This window comes from Bos javanicus, chromosome X, assembly GCF_032452875.1.
Source record: "Bos javanicus breed banteng chromosome X, ARS-OSU_banteng_1.0, whole genome shotgun sequence".
Lineage (NCBI taxonomy): Eukaryota > Metazoa > Chordata > Mammalia > Artiodactyla > Bovidae > Bos > Bos javanicus.
Genome location: NC_083897.1, coordinates 144,153,142 through 144,173,576, shown reverse-complemented (window position 1 = coordinate 144,173,576; position 20,435 = coordinate 144,153,142). Strand labels below are relative to the sequence as shown.

The window sequence follows — 20,435 nt, the reverse complement described above, 5'->3', positions numbered from 1 at the left end:
ACGTGATGGTTTTCTTTGTCTGACTCACTTCCTTTCGCGTGATCCACTCTAGGTCCACCTCTGTAGCTACAAAGGGCATTATTTCATTCATTTTCATGGGTGAGTAATATTCCATTGTGTGTATGGACTGCATCTTCTTTAATCCATTCCTCCGTTGATGAACACTGAGGTTGCTTCCGAGGATGGGTTGTTTTTTTTTTTTTTTTTTAATGCATTAGTTTAATTTTTTGACTGCGCTGGGTCTGTGTTTCGGTGTGCAGCTTCTCTCTGGGTGCAGCCCCCAGGCTCTAGAGAGCACATTCAGTACTTGGGGCATGTGTGTTTACTTGCTCTGGGGCATGTAGGATCTTCCCTGACCAGGGATTGAACCCATGTCCCCTGCTTTGGCAGGCGGTTTCTTTACCAATGAGCCACCAGGGAAGGCCTGAGTGTTAATTTTTTAAGAGTAGGTCTTACTTACGTCTTCTGAGTTTAAACATTATATACATGTACATATATATATATATATGTATCGGAGAAGGCAGTGGCACCCCACTCCTATACTCTTGCCTGGAAAATCCCATGGACGGAGGAGCCTGGTGGGCTGCAGTCCATGGGGTTGCCAAGAGTTGGACACGACTGAGCGACTTCACTTTCACTTTTCACTTTCATGCATTGGACGAGGAAATGGCAACCCACTGCAGTGTTCTTGCCTGGAGAGTCCCAGGGTTGGGGGAGCCTGGTGGGCTGCCGTCTATGGGGTCACACAGAGTCGGACACGACTGAAGCGACTTAGCAGCAGCAGCAGCATATATATGTATATATAAATATTCCAGATTATTTTCCATCATAGGCTTCCTTGGTGGCTCACACAGTAAAGAGTCGGCCTGCCGGGGTCCAGCCCCGGTGGATCCAGGGAATTCGCAGCGGGGCTGGCGTCGGTGACCAGGAAACAATAGATCAATTAAGCGTTAATTAAAGATGTAAAGAGTGGTTAAATAAGGATAGCTCAGTAGGAAAATTCAGTGAAGAAAAGAGGCTGAATAACTTGGTTTACATGGAAAGCCAATAAAATTTCAAGACAAGAAATCTGCGTCACCTACGTAGGCCACAGGCATCCTTCCATTCTCCCGAAGGAGAGTAGACACTAAGGCCTCCCCGGTCAGATCTTAGAAGCCCAGGCATAATTAGTAGGCTTGACAAGCCTCCAGGCTCCAGATGGGAATTCACCCAGAAGGTGAGAGAAAGAACGACATAAGGAGACCAGTCTTTCCAGGAACCGATCCCATTCTTTATTTTCCAGGGTCCGCTTTTATACACAGAGATGTAATACAAAAGTCACGCGGGGTCAGCAGTCCTGACTTTTATCAAAATCAGGTGCTTCATACAAATGTACACAAAGGTCTTAGGGGTGTTACATCATCTTCTGGCCAGGGGGCCTGCTGACAATTTATGACCCTCGGCTTGTGACAGCGGTCAGTCAACCAGAACACTTACTTCTCCAGGGGTGACTATTGTTAAAACAGACGCCACCTTCTGAAGGCACCAGATAAAGTTACATTCTTATAGGGTGAGAGTGTAGTGGGTTTTAATTAAGGAAAGAATTTGCTTAGCCTAAGGTCTAACGTGATTAATATCAAAGGTTAATACTTATTTCTCCTATATGTAGTTATATTCATTAACGTGTATAAGGGCAGGGAATGTGGAGACTTAGCAGCAAACATTGGCTTAACAAATGAAAAAACCCTTCACCAGTACAATTCCTAATCAGCCCACTATACTATACTAATAGTTTTCTAACTTCCCTAAAGAACCTGTCTTTAGAAGGTTTAAAGCATCTCGTGCCTCTCACGGTTGGGAGGCTGTGAACAATCACATGTGGCCAGACAAGCCTGTCAGGCAGGCTAGAGAACCTTCAGAGGAGTTTGTAGGTTGATACACTCCTGTCACGCCCAGGAATTATTATTAACTGGAGCTGTAAGTTAACTCTTTTTCAGAGAGAGGTGGTGGGGGACAGCCCCCTGTAAAGTCAGAGGTGTAGGTGAGAGCACAAAGCAGAAAGTAGGCAGACTCTGGTTTTGGGGGTAGATGCTCAAGAATTTCCAGGGGGACTCCTGAGGCTCGATCCTGCCTTTACGTATGTCGAGCCTCCTTCCTCATGACCTTTGCCACGGGCGGAGTTCCTCACGCTGGCTCCCGGAATCTGCCTGCAACGTAGGAGACCCAGGTTCGATCCCTGGGTTGGGAAGATCCCCTGGAAAAGGAAATGGCAACCCACTCCAGTACTCTTGCCTAGAGAATCCCATGGATGGAGGAGCCTGGTGGGCTACAGTCCATGGGGTTGCAAAGAGTCAGACACAACTGAGTGACTTCTCTTAAACGTTGTTACAAGATTTTAATATTGTTCCCTGTGCTATATAGTAAATCACCGCTTCTATATATTTTATATAAGGTATTGAGTATGGCGGAGAAGGCAATGGCACCCCACTCCAGTACTCTTGCCTGGAAAATCCCATGGACGGAGGAGCCTGGTAGGCTGCAGTCCATGGGGTCGCTAAGAGTCGGACACGACTGAGCGACTTGCCTTTGACTTTTCACTTTCATGCATTGGAGAAGGAAATGGCAACCCACTCCAGTGTTCTTGCCTGGAGAATCCCAGGGACGGGGGAGCCTGTTGGGCTGCCATCTATGGGGTCACACAGAGTCGGACACGACTGAAGCGACTTAGCAGCAGCAGCAGCAGCAGCATTGAGTACGGCTTCCTGTGCTGCACAGTAGGTCCTTCTGTTGTATCTATTTTGCATATAGCAGTGTGTATCTGTTAACTCCAGACTCCCAGTTTATCAACCCTTGGCCGACCACAAGTCTGTTCTGTATGTCTGTGAGTCTCTTTCTGCTTTGGAGATGAGTTCATTTGTCTCTCTCGCTCTCTTTTTTTATTCCACATATAAGCTATATCATACGACATTGGTCTTCTTCTGTCTGACTTAGTCCAGTACTTTCATCATGTCTGGTTACATCCGTATTGCTGCCAGTGGCATCGTTTCGTTCTTTTTCACGGCTGAGTTAATACTCCATTGTATATATGGACCACGTCTTCTGCATCTACCCGTCAGTCGATGGACTCCAAGGTTGCTTCCGAGTGGTTGTCGTTCTTGTTCAGTAGCTCGGTCGTGTCTGACTCTTCAACCCCAAGGACTGCAGCCCTCCAGGCTCCTCCGTCCATGGGATTCTCCAGGCAAGAATCCTGGAGTGGGTTGCCAGTCCCTTCTCCAGGGGGATCTTCCCAACCCAGGAATCAAACTTGGGTCTGCCGCATTGGTGGGCAGATTCTTTACCGCTGAGCCACCTGGGAATACTCCTCACCCGTAAAAAAGAATGGAATAATGCCATTTTTAGCAAGAGGGATGGACCTAGAGGTTATCATACCGAGTGAAGTAAGTCAAAGACAGATATCATACGCTGTTGCTTATATGTGGTATCTAAAAAAAATGATACAAATAAATTTATTTATGAAACGGAAACAGGCTCACAGACTTAAAAAAAAAAACCTTATGCTTGCCAACTTAGGGCTTCCTTGGTGGCTCAGATGGTAAAGAATCTGCCTGCAATATGGGAGACCAGGGTTCCATCCCTGGGTCGGGAAGATCCCCTGGAGGAGTGCATGGCAACCCACTCCAGGATTCTGGCCGGGAGAATCCCATGAACAGAGGAGCCCGGTGAGCTATAGTCCATGGGGTCGCAAAGGGTCAGATACGACTGAGTGGCTAACACCTTCACTTCCTGTGGTTGCCAAAAGAGAATGAAGGGAAGGGATAGATTCAGTCGTGTCTGACTCTTTTCGACCCCATGAATTGCAGCACGCCAGGCCTCCCTGTCCATCACCAACTCCCGGAGTTCACCCAGACTCACGTCCATCGAGTCAGTGATGCCATCCAGCCATCTCATCCTGTTGTCCCCTTCTCCTCCTGCCCCCAATCCCTCCCAGCATCAGAGTTTTTTCCAATGAGTCAACTCTTCGTATGACGTGGCCAAAGTACTGGAGTTTCAGCTTCAGCATCATTCCTTCCAAAGAAATCTCAGGGCTCATCTCCTTCAGAATGGACTGGTTGGATCTCCTTGCAGTCCAAGGGACTCTCAAGAGTCTTCTCCAACACCACAGTTCAAAAGCATCAATTCTCCAGCGCTCAGCCTTCTTCACAGTCCATCTCTCACATCCATACATGACCACTGGTAAAACCATAGCCTTGACTAGACGGACCTTTGTTGGCAAAGTAATGTCTCTGCTTTTGAATATGCTATCTAGGTTGGTCATAACTTTCCTTCCAAGGAGTAAGTGTCTTTTAATTACATGGCTGCAGTCACCATCTGCAGTGATAGATTAGGAGTTGGATATTCACAGATTCACACTGCTATATATGAAATAAATAAACTATAAGGGCCTACTCTATAGCACAGGGAACTCTATTCACCATCATGTAATAACCTATAGTGGAAATGAATCTGAAAAAAATACATGTGTGTATATATATATGTTACTGAATCACTTTGCTGTACAGCTAAAACTAATACAGTATCAGTAGTCAACTATACTTCAGTTGGGCTTCCCTGGTAGCTCAGATGGTAAATAGTCTGCCTCCAATGCGGGAGACCCGGGTTGGATCGCTGAATCGGGAAGATCCCCTGGAGAAGGAAATGGCCGCCCACTCCAGTGGACAGAGGGGCCTGGTGGGCTACAGGGCATGGGGTCACAAAGGGTCAGACACGACTGAGTGGCTAACACCTTCACTTCCTGTGGTTGCCAAAAGAGAATGAAGGGGAAGGGATAGATTAGGAGTTGGATATTCACAGAGTCACACTGCTGCTACTGCTACTTGGACAGAGGAGCCTGGCAGGGGCCTACAGTCCACGGGGTTGCAGAGAGTTGGACATGACTGAGCGACTGATATTTTCACTGCACTTTGACACTCCAATTAAAAAACACTAAAATGGGGACTTCCCTGGCGATCCACTGGTTAAGCCTACAAGCTTCCACTTTAGGGGGTGGGGGGTTACAGGTTCCATTCCTGGTCGGGGGACTAAGATCTCGCAGTCCTCCTGTATGGCCAATAATAATAATAGATAAAATGAAACTTAAAGAAAAGAAAAAAATACCAGCGCAGCCTTCCTGCTGCCTGAAGATCTTTGTCCTGGAGTCTGGGAGGAAGTGAAGCCACTCTTGCCGAACCCCGCCCGCCCCCGCCTTGAGTGTGAGGCCCGGCTCAGCCCATCAGGAAGTTGAGAAACTGTGAGTTTGTTAGGAAATGTGTCTCCTCGTATCTGGTTTCCTTTCTGGGAAAATCGATGTTTTAACTTAGTGGGCTCCACCCTCCCCCCAAACGCTGGCTCACTGAGATCCTGCGGCCCACACCTCTGTTTTTCTCTGGAAGAGGCAATGATGACCCCTCTTGCCCATGACCCCTTTTCCTCTCTGACCCGGAGGAGAGTCTGGGAAGGGCGGAAATGTGGGATTCTGGCGGGTGAAGGGGTGGGGAGGAGCCGGTGTCAGCAGAAGGGGCACAGAGATGCTGTCAGCAAGTGCCTGCACGAGCTGGTCAGCCTCAGCCGCCAGGCGTCCGGGGCTGGACGAGTCTCTGATGGGGGGCGTCCTGGGCCCTGTCTGGGGTGTGGAGGAGTGTCCCTGGGCTCCCCCCACCGCACGCCAGGGGGACCCCCTGACCCCATCACTGTTAGGGCCACAATGTCTCCAGACGTTGTTATATTTCCCCTAGGAGGGTAAAGTCCTCCCAGTCTGTGAACCACAGCCAGAGGTGCATACGTGGATGGATGGGTGGATGGATGGATGGATGGACGGACAGATGGATGGATAGGTGGATGGATAGATAGATGTATCAGTGGATAGATAGATGGATGGGTGGATGGATGATAGATGGATGGATAGATGGATGGATGGATAGATGGATGGATGAGTGGGTTGATGGATGGATGGATGAGATAGATGATGATGGACGGATGGATGATGGATAGATGATGGGTGGATGGATGATGGGTGGATGGATGGATGGATGAATGGATGGATAGATGGTTGGATGGATGGACATATGGATGATGGATGGATGGATGCATTGATGGATGGATGATGGATGGATGGATGATGGATAGATGATGGGTGGATGGATGATGGGTGGATGGATGGATGGATGAATGGATGGATAGATGGTTGGATGGATGGACATATGGATGATGGATGGATGGATGCATTGATGGATGGATGATGGATGGATGGATGATGGATGGATAGATGGATGGATAGATGAGATGAATGATGGATAGATGGATGGATGGGTAGATGGATCATGGATAGAGATACATGGGTGGATCGGTAGATAGATGGATGAATGAATAGATAGATGGTTGGATGGATAGTTGGATAGATGGATGGATAGATAGAAGTATGGATAGATACATGGATGGATGGATACATGTATGTATGTATGGATGGATGGATAGATTTATCAGTGGATAGATAGATGGATGGGTGGATGGATGATAGACAGATGGATGGAGGGATAGAGGGCTGGCTGGATGGGTGGATGGATGGATGGATGGGTGGATGGATTGGTAGATAGATGGATGAATGAATGGACAGATAGATACTTGTATGTATGTATGGATGGATGGATGGATGGGTACATGGATGAATGGATGAGTGGATGGATGGATGGATTGGTAGGTAGATGGATGGATGGATGAATGGATACGTACATATACATGATGCATAATAGGTAGATGATAGCATAATTATGCTAATCATGGAGAATGGAGACGGATAGAAAAACAGACGGAGAAATCGTTAGACGACAGACTGTCGTGCCTGCTCAGGGATCCTCAGCCTCAGCACTGCTGACACGCAGGGCTGGACGTGTCTCTGACGTGAGGAGTCCTGTGCACTACGGGGTGTGGAGCAGAAGCCAAGGCCAGTTAGACAAAAGATGTATTACAATGTAAGCAAATTTAAAAATATAAATGGATTAAAATTTTATCATTTTAAAAACTATGCAATAACCAACAAGGATCTACTGTGTAATACAGGGTACTGTACTTTCGTTCGGATTCACATATATATATTCTTTTTTAGATTCTTTTCCATTATAGGTCATTACAAAGTTTTGCGTGTAGTACCCAGTGCTTCCCAGGTGCTTTAGTGGAAAAGAACCCACCTGCTGATACAGGAGACATAAGAGACTCGGGTTCGATCCCTGGGTGGGGAAGACCCCCTGGAGGAGGGCGTGGCAACCCACTCCAGTGTTCCTGCCTGGAGAATCCCAGGGACAGAGGAGCCTGGCAGGCTACAGTCCAGGGGGTCGCAAAGAGTCAGACACGACTGAGAAAGTTAGCGTGCTTTCACGCACACACACACGTGTATAAGTGAATCACTTTGCCGTACACCTTAAACTAACCCAACCCTGTATATGAACTCTACTTCAATGAAAAAAAAATTTTTTTTAACATGCAGATCAGAAAAGAGAAGTAAAACCATATCCCATCTGCAGATGGCTGTTACGGAAGGAAAATCTTGATGAGAATCCACTAAAAAAAAAAATCTTAGAACTAGTACCCAGATTTGGCCTGGCAGCAGGGTATAAGATTCAGGCACAAAGACCCAAGTGCGGGGAACTGTCCAAAAAAAGAAATTCAGAAAACAATTCTATCTGCAGTAGCATCTGAAAGATGGAAATATGTCCATTTTTGTTGTTGCTCTGTTACTCTTTTATTTTTTTAAATTGGAGGCTAATTACAATATTGTATTGGTTTTGCCATATATCAAAATGAATCTGCCACAGGTATACATGTGTTCCCCATCCTGAACCCTCCTCCCTCCTCCCTCCCCATACCATCCCTCTGGTCATCCCAGTGCACCAGCCCCAAGCATCCAGTATCGTGCATCGAACCTGGACTGGTGACTCATTTCATATATGATATTATACACATTTCAATGCCATTCTCCCAAATCATCCCACCCTCTCCCTCTCCCACAGAGTCCATAAGACTGTTCTATACATCAGTGTCTCTTTTGCTGTCTCGTATACAGGGTTATTGTTACCATCTTTCTAAATTCCATATATATGCATTAGTATACTGTATTGGTGTTTTTCTTTCTGGCTTACTTCACTCTGTATAATAGGCTCCAGTTTCATCCACCTCATTAGAACTGATTCAAATGTATTCTTTTTAATGTCTGGGTAATGTTCCATTGTGTATATGTTCCACAGCTTTCTTATCCATTCGTCTGCCGATGGACATCTAGGTTGCTTCCATGTCCTGGCTATTGTAAACAGTGCTGGGATGAACACTGGGGTACACGTGTCTCTTTCAATTCTGGTTTCCTCGGTGTGTATGCTGAGCAGTGGGCATGATTGCTGGGTCATATGGCAGTTCTATTTCCAGTTTTTTACGGAATCTCACAGTTAACCTTTAATAAAGGGTAAAAGGTATTCTGTGTGGTGGGGAGGGGAAGAAAAAAAACCCCAAGCCTCAAATAGAGACAGTGAAAATGAGAACACACGTCCACTGGCCACCTGTAAGTCGGTGGTCCCTGTGGAGGACTCTGTCCCCCAGGCCCTCTGCCCCGTCTTGCAAGCTCTCTGCACACTGTCCTGAAGGACTCTTGGCGCCACCCAGGACCAGGCGCCATCTCCTTTACTCTTGCTCGCCTTGTCTGCACACCCTGCTGGGAGGTCTGAGCTGGTCTGGGAACACGCCAGGGCGATGAAGACGAGAAAAATCACAGAAGGTGAAAACTGGACCTAGAGGGCAGGTCTCTGTTGGACCTTCAGTCACACAGACTGAAGGAGGGAGTCAGGACGAGAAACACAACTGTCGCATCTTGACAGGTTTATGAGGAATCTAGAAAAATGGCAGAGATGCCCGTACTTGTGAAGCAGAAATAGACAGACGCACGGACTCTGAGCAGGGAAGGAGGGGGTGGGACGAGTTGGGAAATTGAGATTGGCACGTATACATGGTTGAGGCGTGCCTGCTAAGTCGCTGCAGTCGTATCTGACTCTTTGTGACCCCACGGACTGTAGCCCGCCAGGCTCCTCTGTCCGTGGGATTCTCCCAGGCAAGAATATTGGAGTGGGTTGCCATGCCCTCCTCCAGGGCATGTTCCTGACACAGAGATCAAGCTCGTGTCTCTTAACTTCTCCTGCGTTGGCAGGCAGATTTTTTACCACTAGCGCCACCTGGGAAGCCCATCTTGATACTGATACTATGTAGCTAATAGATCCTTATACATGTTTACATATACAATAAATCGATAGTATGCATATTGATACTATGTATATAGTAGATAATGAGTCAGAACCTGCTTTACAGCACAGGGGACTCTACTCAGGGCTCTGTGATGACCTAAATGGGAAGGAAATCCAATAAAGAGGGGATACACGCATACTTATGCTGAAGCTCCAATCCTTTGGCCACCTGATGTGAAGCGCTGACTCGTTTGAAAAGACCCCGATGCTGGGAAAGATTGAAGGCGGGAGGAGAAGGGGACAACAGAGGATGAGATGGCTGCATGGCATCACCAACTCGATGGACGTGCGTTTGAGCAAACTCTGGGAGTTGGTGATGGACAGGGAGGCCTGGCATGCTGCAGTCCATGGGGTCGAAAACACGACTGAACGACTGAACTGAACTGAGATAAGGGGACCAAGCTGGTACCGGATGTGAGTAGACTTGGGGAACCTTCTGGTCCAGTTCCTGGGAAGATGACCCTCTCCACATCTGTGATGAAAATGGTTGCTGAGGTGGGTTCAGTGGTAAAGAACCCTCCCACCAGTGCAGCAGACAGGGGTTTGATACCCCATCGGGGAAAAAAAATTCCACGTTCCATGGAGCAACTGAGCCCGTGCGTCACAGCTGCTGAAACCTGGGGGCCCTGGAGCCCACGCTGCGCAAGAGAAGCCACTGCAGTGAGAATCTTGTGTCCCACAGCTACGGAAAACAACCGCATGGTCAAAACATCAAATTAAAAAAAAGAAAAGGTCAGTGAGAACAGGCCCACCTGGTCCCTGACCTGAGAAGATGTGGTGAAGCGTTTGGTCCAACTCTAAGAATATGACCTTCTCCACGCGAGTGATGGGCGGGGGTGTGGAGACCAGAGGACCCGCCTATCCCAGTTCCTCCTCGTGGCAGGCGTGGCAAGGGGAGGGAATCGAGGAGAAGAAAACAGGAACCCAGCTGACGGCGTCTGGTTGTGCTGTCCACGGGACATCACTGTCGGGTGAGAAAGAGAGGCGTCGGGGCGGTCAGACGTGGAAGCCTGGCAGGAGAGCGATGGGGAACGCAGGTTGGCAGACGCGAGCGTGGGGCGTGTGTGTCGGAGGGGAGGGGTGTAACCCGGTCCCCCCTGACCCCCGGGGTCCTCGAAAGTGCCACTTCCCTGCTTCTGTTGCTGCCGTTGACGGTGGGTGCTCCAGGTGGGTCAGAACAAACGTGCTACTCTATCTGCTAAGTTACTTGAGTCGTGTGTCCGACTCCGTGACCCCGTGGACTGTAGCTCCTTCCCAAGCTTCTCCAGGATTCTCCAGGGGATTCTCTGGAGTGGGTGGCCATGCCATCCTCCAGGGCATCTTCCTGACCCAGGCGTCAACCTGGGTCTCCTGCACGGGCAGGCGGAGTCTGTAATGTTTGCACCGCCTGGGAAGCCTTTCGGATGCAGGGCGCCCAGGCAGACAGGGTGATGGATGAGGGGTGGCGTGTGGGCGCTGCGTTCTCAGGTCCGAATGCGCCCCCGGGGACTTGGCCAGGTTGGGGTGAAAGATTTCGGAGTTCCCCAGGCCAGCCCGTGCCTGTCGGGATTGGAACGAGACTTGGGTTTGCGAGCTGTGTGTGCTGCAGTGATGGGGGCCCGTCGCGGCTACGGGTGCTGCCTGGGACGCTGGCATGGCGTTTTGTGTGGCTCAGTTTGTAAAGAACCTGCCTGCAATGCAGGAGACCCTGGTTCGAGTCCTGGGTCGGGACGATCCGCTGGAGAAGGGATAGGCTACCCACTCCAGTATTCTGGCCTGGAGAATCCCATGGGCTGTATGTGTATAGTCCACGGGGTCGCAAAGAGTCAGACACGACCGAGCGACTTTCACTCACGCTCTCCCTGGCGCGCCGAAAAGCACGGTGAGCTCGTGCAAGGGTCCCCCTTGGACTGGCCTCCCGGTTACCCAGCCCCCTCCCCAGGGCGTGTCCTGAATCTGAAAGACGTGTCGGGCCCTCCTACAGGGTTGTAAAACTGAAATCTTTAAATGGGGAAAGAAAGCGCGGCCTGGTGGTTACCAAAACAAGAAGAGAAAGCGGGCATTAAAAAAGCAAGGGGTGACTCGATTCCATGTACAGGAAGCAAAGCCGCACAGGCGAGTCCACGGAGGCAGAAAGTGGGTTCGTGCTTGGGGGGGCTGGGGGACGAGAGGTGGAGGCTGTCGGCTCAGGGGGACAGGTCTCCCTTGGGGAGACGGGAAGGTTCTGCAGCCAGGCTTTGTGGATGTGCTGAGTGTCTCTGAGTTGTACAAGGGGGCTTCCCTGGTGGCTCAGTGGTAAAGAATCCTTCTGCTGACGGAGGAGACACGGGTTCCGTCCCCGGTTCGGGAAGATCCCCTGGAGAAGGAAGTGGCAACCCACTCCAGTGTTCTTTGCCCGGAGAATCCCCAGGGACCAAGGAGCCTGTCGGGCTACAGTCCACAGGGTTGCAGAGAGTTGGACACGACTTAGCGACTGAGCGCAGAGGGTTGCACCCCGTGTGAATTTAGCCTGAATTTTTTTTTTAAAAAAAAGGGCAAAATTAAGTGAAACAGCGATGAGATTTCTGTGGATTTCAGTCTTCTGACCACTTCTGTGAGGCTCCTGGAAGTGCCTCGTAAGATGGAAGTGACAATTAAATCAGGGATTGGCTGAATAAGATACATCATGTTGTTATTCAGTCGCTCAGTCGTGTCTGACTCTTTCCGACCCCATGGACTGCATGCCAGGCCTCTCTGTCCATCACCAACTCCCGGAGCTTGCTGAAACTCATGTCCACTGAGTCGGTGAGGCCATCCAACCATCTCATCCTCTCTTGCCCCCTTCCCCCTCTGCCTTCAATCTTTCCCAGCATCAGGGTCTTTTCCAATGAGTCAGTTCTTCGCATCAGGTGGCCAAAGGATTGGAGCTCCAGCTTCAGCATCAGTCCGTCCAGTGAACAGTCAGGACTGATTTCCTTTAGGATGGACTGGTTGGATCTCCTTGCAGTCCAAGGGACTCTCAAGAGCCTTTTCCAGTGCTACGATACATCACACCCATTGCAGAGTCTCCTTTGGAGATTTTCTCATAGTCCTTGACCAAGAGCCGGCGTCTCCGACGAACTGATGATTTAAAGCGAGCAACTTTTGGGGATGGGTTTCTGTGTCCCTTTGTGGTATATGAGAACTCTTTTTTCGGTCAAGGTTACAGCAGTTTCTGGTTTTTGCTCCATCACGATGAGCAGGAAGCCGGCGGGAGTTCAGTGCACAAGTTAGTGGGGAAGTTGGGGTGAAGGGTGTTGATGAGTCGGGTGGGTTGGGGGGCACTTTGCTACCCCCTCTGCGTGTCCACCCCGCACCACCACCCGGAGGCCGGTACGACGGTATGCCCCGTGGAGGAGAAAGCTGGACTCAGGGAGCTTGGTAAGACAGGTGCTGCCCTCACCGAGGAGGTGGGGAGACTGGTCAGGCTGCGGTTCCTCCCCCACCCCGCCCTGCACCCACGGCCTATCCCCCTCGTCTCCCGTTAAGCAAAGCTCAGACCGCAGACATTTCGCAAATTGCAGATGTGAAAATCCAGGCAAGGCACCAAGAGCCGTGGGGGTGTGTGGATTGAGGAAGGTCCTCTCGGAGAGGTTCCGGGGTGCCGCGGGCAGGCAAGCACACCCCCTCCCCGCTGCAGGAAGCAGCCTCCCCCACAGGTGGGGATCAGACAGCAGGCCCCCGAGAAAGACAAAGTCTGCATGGGGCAGGGTCTCGGGGGGACGGTCCCTGGAGCAGTGGAACAGGAGATGACAGTCAGATGGGAAAGTTGGAACCGGTCTGGTGGGTTGTTTGGTTTTGGTTCCCCTCTGTGATGGCAAGTGAGGTTCCCTGAGGGGACGAGGTTGAACGTGGGTGGGCAGGAATCTGAGGCTGGGTGCTTGTCCCCGGGTATGCTGACGGGCAGGTGTCCCTGTCCTTAAGGAGGGAGGGTGTTTGTGGTCCTCCATGCTTGGCATCCGGCCGGGAGGACCTGGTGAAAATGCAGACGGTCTGAGTGAGTCTGAGAAGAGAAGGCGGAAGAGGATTAAATGTAGGAGGACCAGAGTGAGGAAGGGAAGATGGAAGGAGACAGGAACGATGCAGGGATGCAGGAAGGGGAGAGAAAGAAGGGAGAGATGGAGGGAAAAAGGCGAGGAGGAAAAACAAAAAACCTTGTCATTTGTCACGGCAACCGCCAGGAAAGGAACTCCCCAAGAGACAGAAGCCAGCCTGAGACCGGTAGACTCCATAAACCCAAGGACATGATGGAAAATACGACCGTGCCCAGTAAAATGGAGACAGAGAGGGGGAGCCCTTGGGGAAAAGATACAGAGATCAAAGGATGGGATTCCTGCGAGCACAAAAAGGTGAGGAGGGGGTCTGCAAGAACTCGGCTCGAGACAAATGGAGATTTGCACTGTAGAAGAATGGAAAGGCACATTACAAGTGAGAGCAATACTGGAAAGGAATCAGCACGACCCAAAGCAGCCGGGTATGATTCCTGGTGGCCCCGTGGACCGGAGCCCCGCCAGACTCCTCTGTCCATGAGAGGGATTCTCCAGGCGGGAACGCTGGGGCGGGTTGCCGCGCCCTCCTACAGAGGGATCTTTGCGGCCCAGGAATCGAAACCGAGTCTTCTGTGTTGGCAGGCGGGCTGTTCACCACCTGAGCCACCAGCAAAGCACAGCCTAAAACCACTGCTGGGGAAACAGTGGGTACATCCACAGCTGCCACCCCAAACCCAGCTGGGCGATGAGGTGTTTTCCAGAGTGTGGCTTTGTGGGGGATAGAGGACGGTACCTTGGTAGTTTTTTTTTTTTTTTTAAGTTTAATTTTTAAATTTTTATATTTTTGCCCAAGATGTGTGGCATGTGAGATCTTAGTTCCCCAACCAGCGACGGAACCCGAGCCCGCTGCGTGGGAAGCTCGCCGTCTTAACCCCTGGACTACGAGGGAAGTCCCTAAATTTTCTTGTTTAATGTTAGTCGAGTTTATTTGCTTAGGGCGTGTGTAGGTTTGTAGAAACATGAGGTTCGGAAAGTGTTGGGAATTCCTGCATACCCACTTCCTCCTACAGTTAGTTCCCCAATGATGGACACCAAGCATCAGTCTGGACCGTCTCTTACAATTGATGGAGCAAGTTTGACGCAATATTCTTGACTCAAAGTCAGAATTTGCATTAGGGGTCACTGTTGCTGTTGTCCAGTAGTTTGGCCACCAGATGGGAAGACCTGACTCATTGGAAAAGACTGATGCTGGGAAAGATTGAGGGCAGGAGGAGAAGGGGACGATAGAGGGTGAGATGGTTGGATGGCAGCACCGACTCGATGGACATGAGTTTGCGTAAACTCTGGGAGTTGGTGATGGACAGGGAGGCCTGGCGTGCTGCAGTCCATGGGGTCGCAAAGAGTCGGACACGACTGACCGACTGAGCTGAATTGGGCTTGCTGCTGGGTCTTCTGTGGGTTTGGACAAATGTGTAATGGCAGGTATCCATCATTAGAGCAGAATATTTCCACTGCCCTAAAATCTCCTGTCCTCCACCCACCTGTTCATCCCCCCTGTTCTCACAACCCCTGACAAGCACTGATGCTTTCTCTCTCTCCATTGCTGTTGTTCAGTCGCTCAGTCGTGTCCGACTCTTTGGGACCCCATGGACTGCAGCACGCCAGGCCTGTCTGTCCATCACCAACTCCCGGAGTTTACCCAAACCCATGTCCATGGAGTCGGTGATGCCATCCAACCATCTCATCCTCTGTCATCCCCTTCTCCTCCCGCCTTCAATCTTTCCCAGCATCAGGAGCTTTTCCAATGAGTCAGTTCTTCCCATCAGGTGGCCAAAGTATCGGAGCTTCAGCTTCAGTCCTTCCAATAAATATTCAGGATTGATTTCCTTCAGGATGGACTGGTTGGATCTCCTTGCAGTGCAACGGACTCTAAAGAGTCTTCTCTAGCACCACAGTTTGAAAGCATCATCAATCCTTTTGCACTCCAGTATAATTTTACCTTTTCCAGAAAGTGATAGAACTGGAATCATGCACTCCGTGTGCATGCTAAGTCGCTCAGTCATGTCCGACTCTTTGGGACCCCGAGGGCTGTAGCCTGCCAGACTCCTCCGTCCATGGGATTCTCCGGGCAAGAATACTGGAGTGGGTGGCCATTCCCTCCTCCAGGGGATCTTCCCAACCCAGGGATCAAACCAGAATCTCTTAAGTCTCCTGTGTTGGCAGGCAGATTCTTTACCAGTAGCGCCACCTGGGAAGCCCATGCACTTTGAACTCTTTTTCAAATTGTCTTTTTAGTTAATTTATTTTTTAGCTGTACCGTGTACCATGGGGGATCTTAGTACACCGACCAGGGATCGAAACTGTGGCCCCCTGCGTTGGGAGGACAGAGTCTTAACCACTATAAGCAAGTGACCCAAGCTGCTGGCCAGGTCAGCATGCCGATGCTGACCATCACCCTGGAGAGAGTCCTGTGTTGTTGGGTTTTTTTCCCCATCTCCCTGGGGAAACATCACTGGTGTCCACATCAAGACTCCCACGCAGGCTGGTTTTTCTCACCCCGCAGCGCTTCTGCGTCGTCTGGGCAGCCCTGGAAGTCTCCTGGCGACGGTGGTCCTCCTCTCCATGGTGCTTGACTCCGCGTGGCTCCTCACCCAGGAGCAGCAGGGTGAGTATGTGAATGTGCCTGACCTCTTTCTGCTTCCCCCCATTCCCCTGACCCCAGCTTCTGGGGTGCATGCCTATCACTTCAGTTCAGTTGCTCAGTCACATCCGACTCTTTGCCACCCCATGGACTGCAGCACGCCAGGCCTGCCTGTCCATCACCAACTCCTAGAGCTTGCTCAGACTCATGTCCATCGAGTCGGTGATGCCATCCAACCATTTCATCCTCTGTCGTCCCCTTCTCCTCACACCTTCAGTCTTTCCCACATCAGGGTCCTTTCCAATGAGTCTATTCTGTGCATCAGGTGGCCAGGATTGGAGCTTCAGCTTCAGCATCAGTCCTTCCAATGAATGTTCAGGACTGATCTCCTTTAGAATGGACTGGTTGGCTCTCCTTGCAGTTCAAGGGACTCTCAAGAATCTTCTGCAACACCTCCATTCAAAAACATCAGTTCTTTGGCACTCAGCTTTCTTTATACTCCAGCTCTCACATCCATACATGACTCCTGGAAAAACCGTAGCTTTAACTAGACAGACCTTTGTTGGCGAGCCTATCGGCATAGCCACGCCTGATGGTGCCTGACTCTCTGCCCGTGACGAGATGGGATTAACTAGCCTCTGCTCCTTGCTCGGTTGATCTTCATTTATTTTCACCGTAGACATCTCCACTTGGCCCGCCCTGGTGGCTCAGTGGTAAAGAATCTGCCTGCAGCGCAGGAGACATGGGTTCCATCCTTGGGTCAGGAAGGAGGGCATGGCAACCTACTCCAGTCTTCTTGCCTGGAGAATCCCACGGACAGAGGAGCCTGGCGGGCTACAGTCCAGAGGGTCACAAAGACTCAGACGTGGCTTAGTGACTGTATAACAACAGAGGCATCTCCGCTTGGAGAAACGGGCAGGAGGGAGAGACGGGACAGAGGGTAGGGGACACAGAGGATTTGACAGGGGTGGTTGGCAGTGATCCCTAACGCTGATCTTTCCTTGCAAGACCTGAGGCGAATTGCTTGAGTGGGCATGGAGTTGGGAAAAGGGGCGTTTCTTGATTCCTGAGGTCACGTCCTGCAGATCTTCCAACCGTGAAGCCAAACGCCAGCCTAAATGTGAAGTTTGACCCACAGACGACGAAGCTGACTTGGGACTGCAGGGAAAACGCTAGCTCTGGGGAATGTGTGCTGATTCACAAGGAGAAGGGGCCGATTAAGAAAAAGGTAAGGTGGTTTGGGCACGCGTTTGAGCAAACTCCGGGAGATGGTGCAGGACAAGGGAAGCCCGGCGTGGCTGCAGTCCACGGGGTCACAAAGAGTCGGGCGTGACTGAGCCACTGAGCAGCAACGACGAGGTAGATTGCACAGGCCCCGTTGCGATCCTTTGTCGAGCTCTCATCAAGCATGAGACAAAAACACAAGAGTGACCTGGGGATACGTCTAGGAAGTCATGGTGCGTGGTGCACCGGGGAAGTGACCCTCCTGTCCGGGATGTGTTCAGTAGGCTGACTCCCTGGGGGGGCCACGTTCTTTTCGCTCAGTTGGCTCACGTGCTAGACTTGATCCTGAGCAAGAAAGAAACATTCGCTTGGCCTGTTACATGGAGCCAAACTAAACCGACTGACTTGGATACAGTGTAACCATGACACTCCTGAGACAATGATGCCTGTGGCATAAGACAAGAAAAGTCAGTCCCGTAGAAGAGGGTGTGGGGACTTCCCTGCTGGTTCAGACTTTGAGCTTCTGGCAGACGGGGGTTGTGGGTTTAGTCCCTGTCCCACGGGCTGCATGGCGTGGCCAAAAACACAAGGTTGGGGGGAATGTGAGGTTCCAAAAAGTGGAAAGCGATGAGGATGTAAAGAACAGTCCAAGCTGCATCCCTTGGGAGTTTGTGAGACCTCCCAGACTTCAACTGGGAATCATGTAACCAGACTGTACATTTTCACAAGACCCCCGGTGAGCTCTAGGGGGGTTCGGAGGGAGGTTCAAGAGGCAGGGGACATATGTATACTTCCAGCCGATTCACATTGTTGCAGCAGAAACTAACAGACCATTGTAAAGCAATTATGTGCACATGCCTTGAGTCAAGTCTGACTCTCTGCAATCCTATGGACTGCAGCCCACCAGGCTCCTCTGTCCATGGGGTTCTCCAGGCAAGAATACTGAAGTGGGTTGCCATGCCCTCCTGCAGAGGATCTTTCTGACCCAGGGATGAAACCCATGTCTCTGGCGTCACATGCATTGCAGGTAAATTCTTTACCCACTGAGCCACCTGGGAAGCCCAAAGTGATTATACTCCAATTAAAAATATATATATACTTCATTCTTAAAAAGGTGAGCTCTGAACACTGACTTTCTGAACCTTGCTAGCGGGCCTCTTCTCAAAGAAGGTTACCTGGGTGAGATTTCCCATAGGGAGGTGGATGTCGTGACCAGTGCAGGAGCAAACGGCATGAGGATGAGAGGAAAGAAGACAGGTTCTTAACCCACGGGCCGGTTGCGTCTCTTCAGGTCAAGGACAGTGAGTGTCAGTGCACGTTTCAGGACTATTCTCTCCACGGGGGAGTCACGCTTACCGTTGAAGTACATGTCAACCAGAGACGGCTTTCAGAAATGCTGGTCTACACTAACCCAGGTAGGGAACACACGGGCGGTGACCCTTCTGCTCCCCACGAGCGTCTCGACACACAGGAATTGTGTAGATTTGAGGATTTGTTGGCTTTGTCACTTGGGTGCTTTTGTCTTGGGCCGTTCCTTTGCGGCTTGTGGAATCGGACTTCCCTGACTGGGGAGGGAATGCGGGCCCACAGCAGTGAAAGTGTGGAGCCCTAACCAGTGGCCCGCCAGGGAGTTCCCACATTTGCTGTTTCAGTCTTTGCACGCCTTCCGAAACGATGACCACAGTCGAGCTGTTCACGTCTCTATTCTGCTGCGTGTGTTTTTTTTTTGTGGTGAGAACCCTTCAGGGATCTTCTCTCTTCAGTTTAGTTCATTCACTTAGTCGTGTCCGACTCTTTGCGACCCCATGGACTGCAGGACGCCAAGCTTCCCTGTTCATCACCAACTCCCGGAGCTTGCTCAAACTCATGTCCATCGACTCAGTGATGCCATCCACCCATCTCATCCTCTGCTGTCCCCTTCTCCTCCCGCCTTCGATCTTTCCCAGCATCAGGGTCTTTTCCAGTGAGTTGGCTCTTTGCATCAGGTGGCCAAAGGGTTGGAGTTTCAGCTTCAGCATCAGTCCTTCCGGTGAATATTTAGGACAGATTTCCTTTAGGATGGACTGGTTGGCTCTCCTTGCAGTCCAAGGGACTCTCAAGAGTCTTTTCCAACACCGCAGTTCATAAAGCATCAATTCTTTAGCGCTCAGCTTTCTTTATAGCCCAGCTCTCACATGCATACATGACTACTGGGAAAACCATAGCTTTGACTAGACGGACCTCTGTCGCCAAACTAATGTCTCTGCGTTTTAATATGCTGTCTAGGTTGGTCATAGCTTTTCTTCCAAGGAGCAAGCGTCTTTTAATTTCATTTCTTTTCTCTTAGGGAATTTCAAGTGGACAATACAGTATTGTCAACTGTATCCGCCACGGTGTATGTTAGATCCCTGGAATGTATTCTTCTGTTTTTTGGGAAGAGTCTGAGAAGGACTGATATTGATTCTTCTTTGAACCACGAAGCCATCGGGTCCATCCCTCTTTAAACATCATTGTTTTTTTCTGTACCTTCCCAGGTAGGGAGGGCACAGCTGCCCAAAACTTCTCCTGTGTTATCTACGACGCGAATTTCATGAACTGCAGCTGGGCCAAGGGCCGAGCGGCTCCCGACGACGTCCAGTACTTTCTGTACATCCGATCAAAGTAAGTGTTGACCTCACGTAGACAACCCTGACGAATGCTGCGAAGAAGTGAAAACTGCCCTGACAGTTCTCTGAACGTTTGGGGATCCGACAGGAAAAGAATCGAGAGGGAATGTCCTCGTTACCTGAAGGACTCGGGGACCCACGTGGGATGTCACCTCCAAGACCTCTCGGGATTAACGTCGTACAATTACTTCCTGGTTAACGGTACCAGCCAAGAAACCGGAATCCAGTTCTTCGACTCGGTTTTGCTGTTAAAGGAAATAGGTGAGAACGACCATCCGGAATTTAAAACCACTGCTTAGATAGATGTGACAGAATTTGTGTGGGCATTTGCATTGAGATCCCCGGAGATGCTGTAACACGTGAGCACATACTGGGAGACTTAAAACAGTGGAAATGTATTCTCCCAGCGTTTTGGAGGCCGCAAATCTTGGTCCCTTTCGGAGCATCTGAAAGAACCCGCACTCCCACGTCTGTCTGTCTGCTCCTGCTGACAGCCAGCAGTCCTTGGCTTATAGATGAATGATTCCAATCTCTGAAGCTGCTCCCTCCCTGGAGAACTCGGGAGCTCCTGTTTCTGTCGGGATGGCAGAAAGGGGTCTCCCGTCCGTGGAGTAGCGGAGGCATCCCGCATCACAGGTGTCTCCGG

The 20,435-nt window shown here is 50.5% G+C and overlaps 1 protein-coding gene across 16 annotated transcripts in view; it reads left to right on the top strand.

The window, feature by feature from the left end:
* CSF2RA (colony stimulating factor 2 receptor subunit alpha) overlaps positions 1-20,435 on the top strand; it is a 48,527-nt gene that overhangs the window by 1,817 nt on the left and 26,275 nt on the right. For 6 of the 16 annotated variants that reach the window (XR_009734808.1, XR_009734809.1, XM_061408298.1 and 3 more), the window contains exons 1-6: positions 9,697-10,330; positions 15,843-15,944; positions 17,006-17,148; positions 18,436-18,559; positions 19,658-19,784; positions 19,878-20,050. Coding sequence is in view for 12 of the 16 variants with exons in the window: in XM_061408298.1 (XP_061264282.1) it covers positions 10,099-10,330; positions 15,843-15,944; positions 17,006-17,148; positions 18,436-18,559; positions 19,658-19,784; positions 19,878-20,050 (901 nt within the window). In the remaining 4 variants the exon portion in view is untranslated. The other 10 variants (XR_009734807.1, XR_009734806.1, XM_061408294.1 and 7 more) reach the window with 8 other exon arrangements.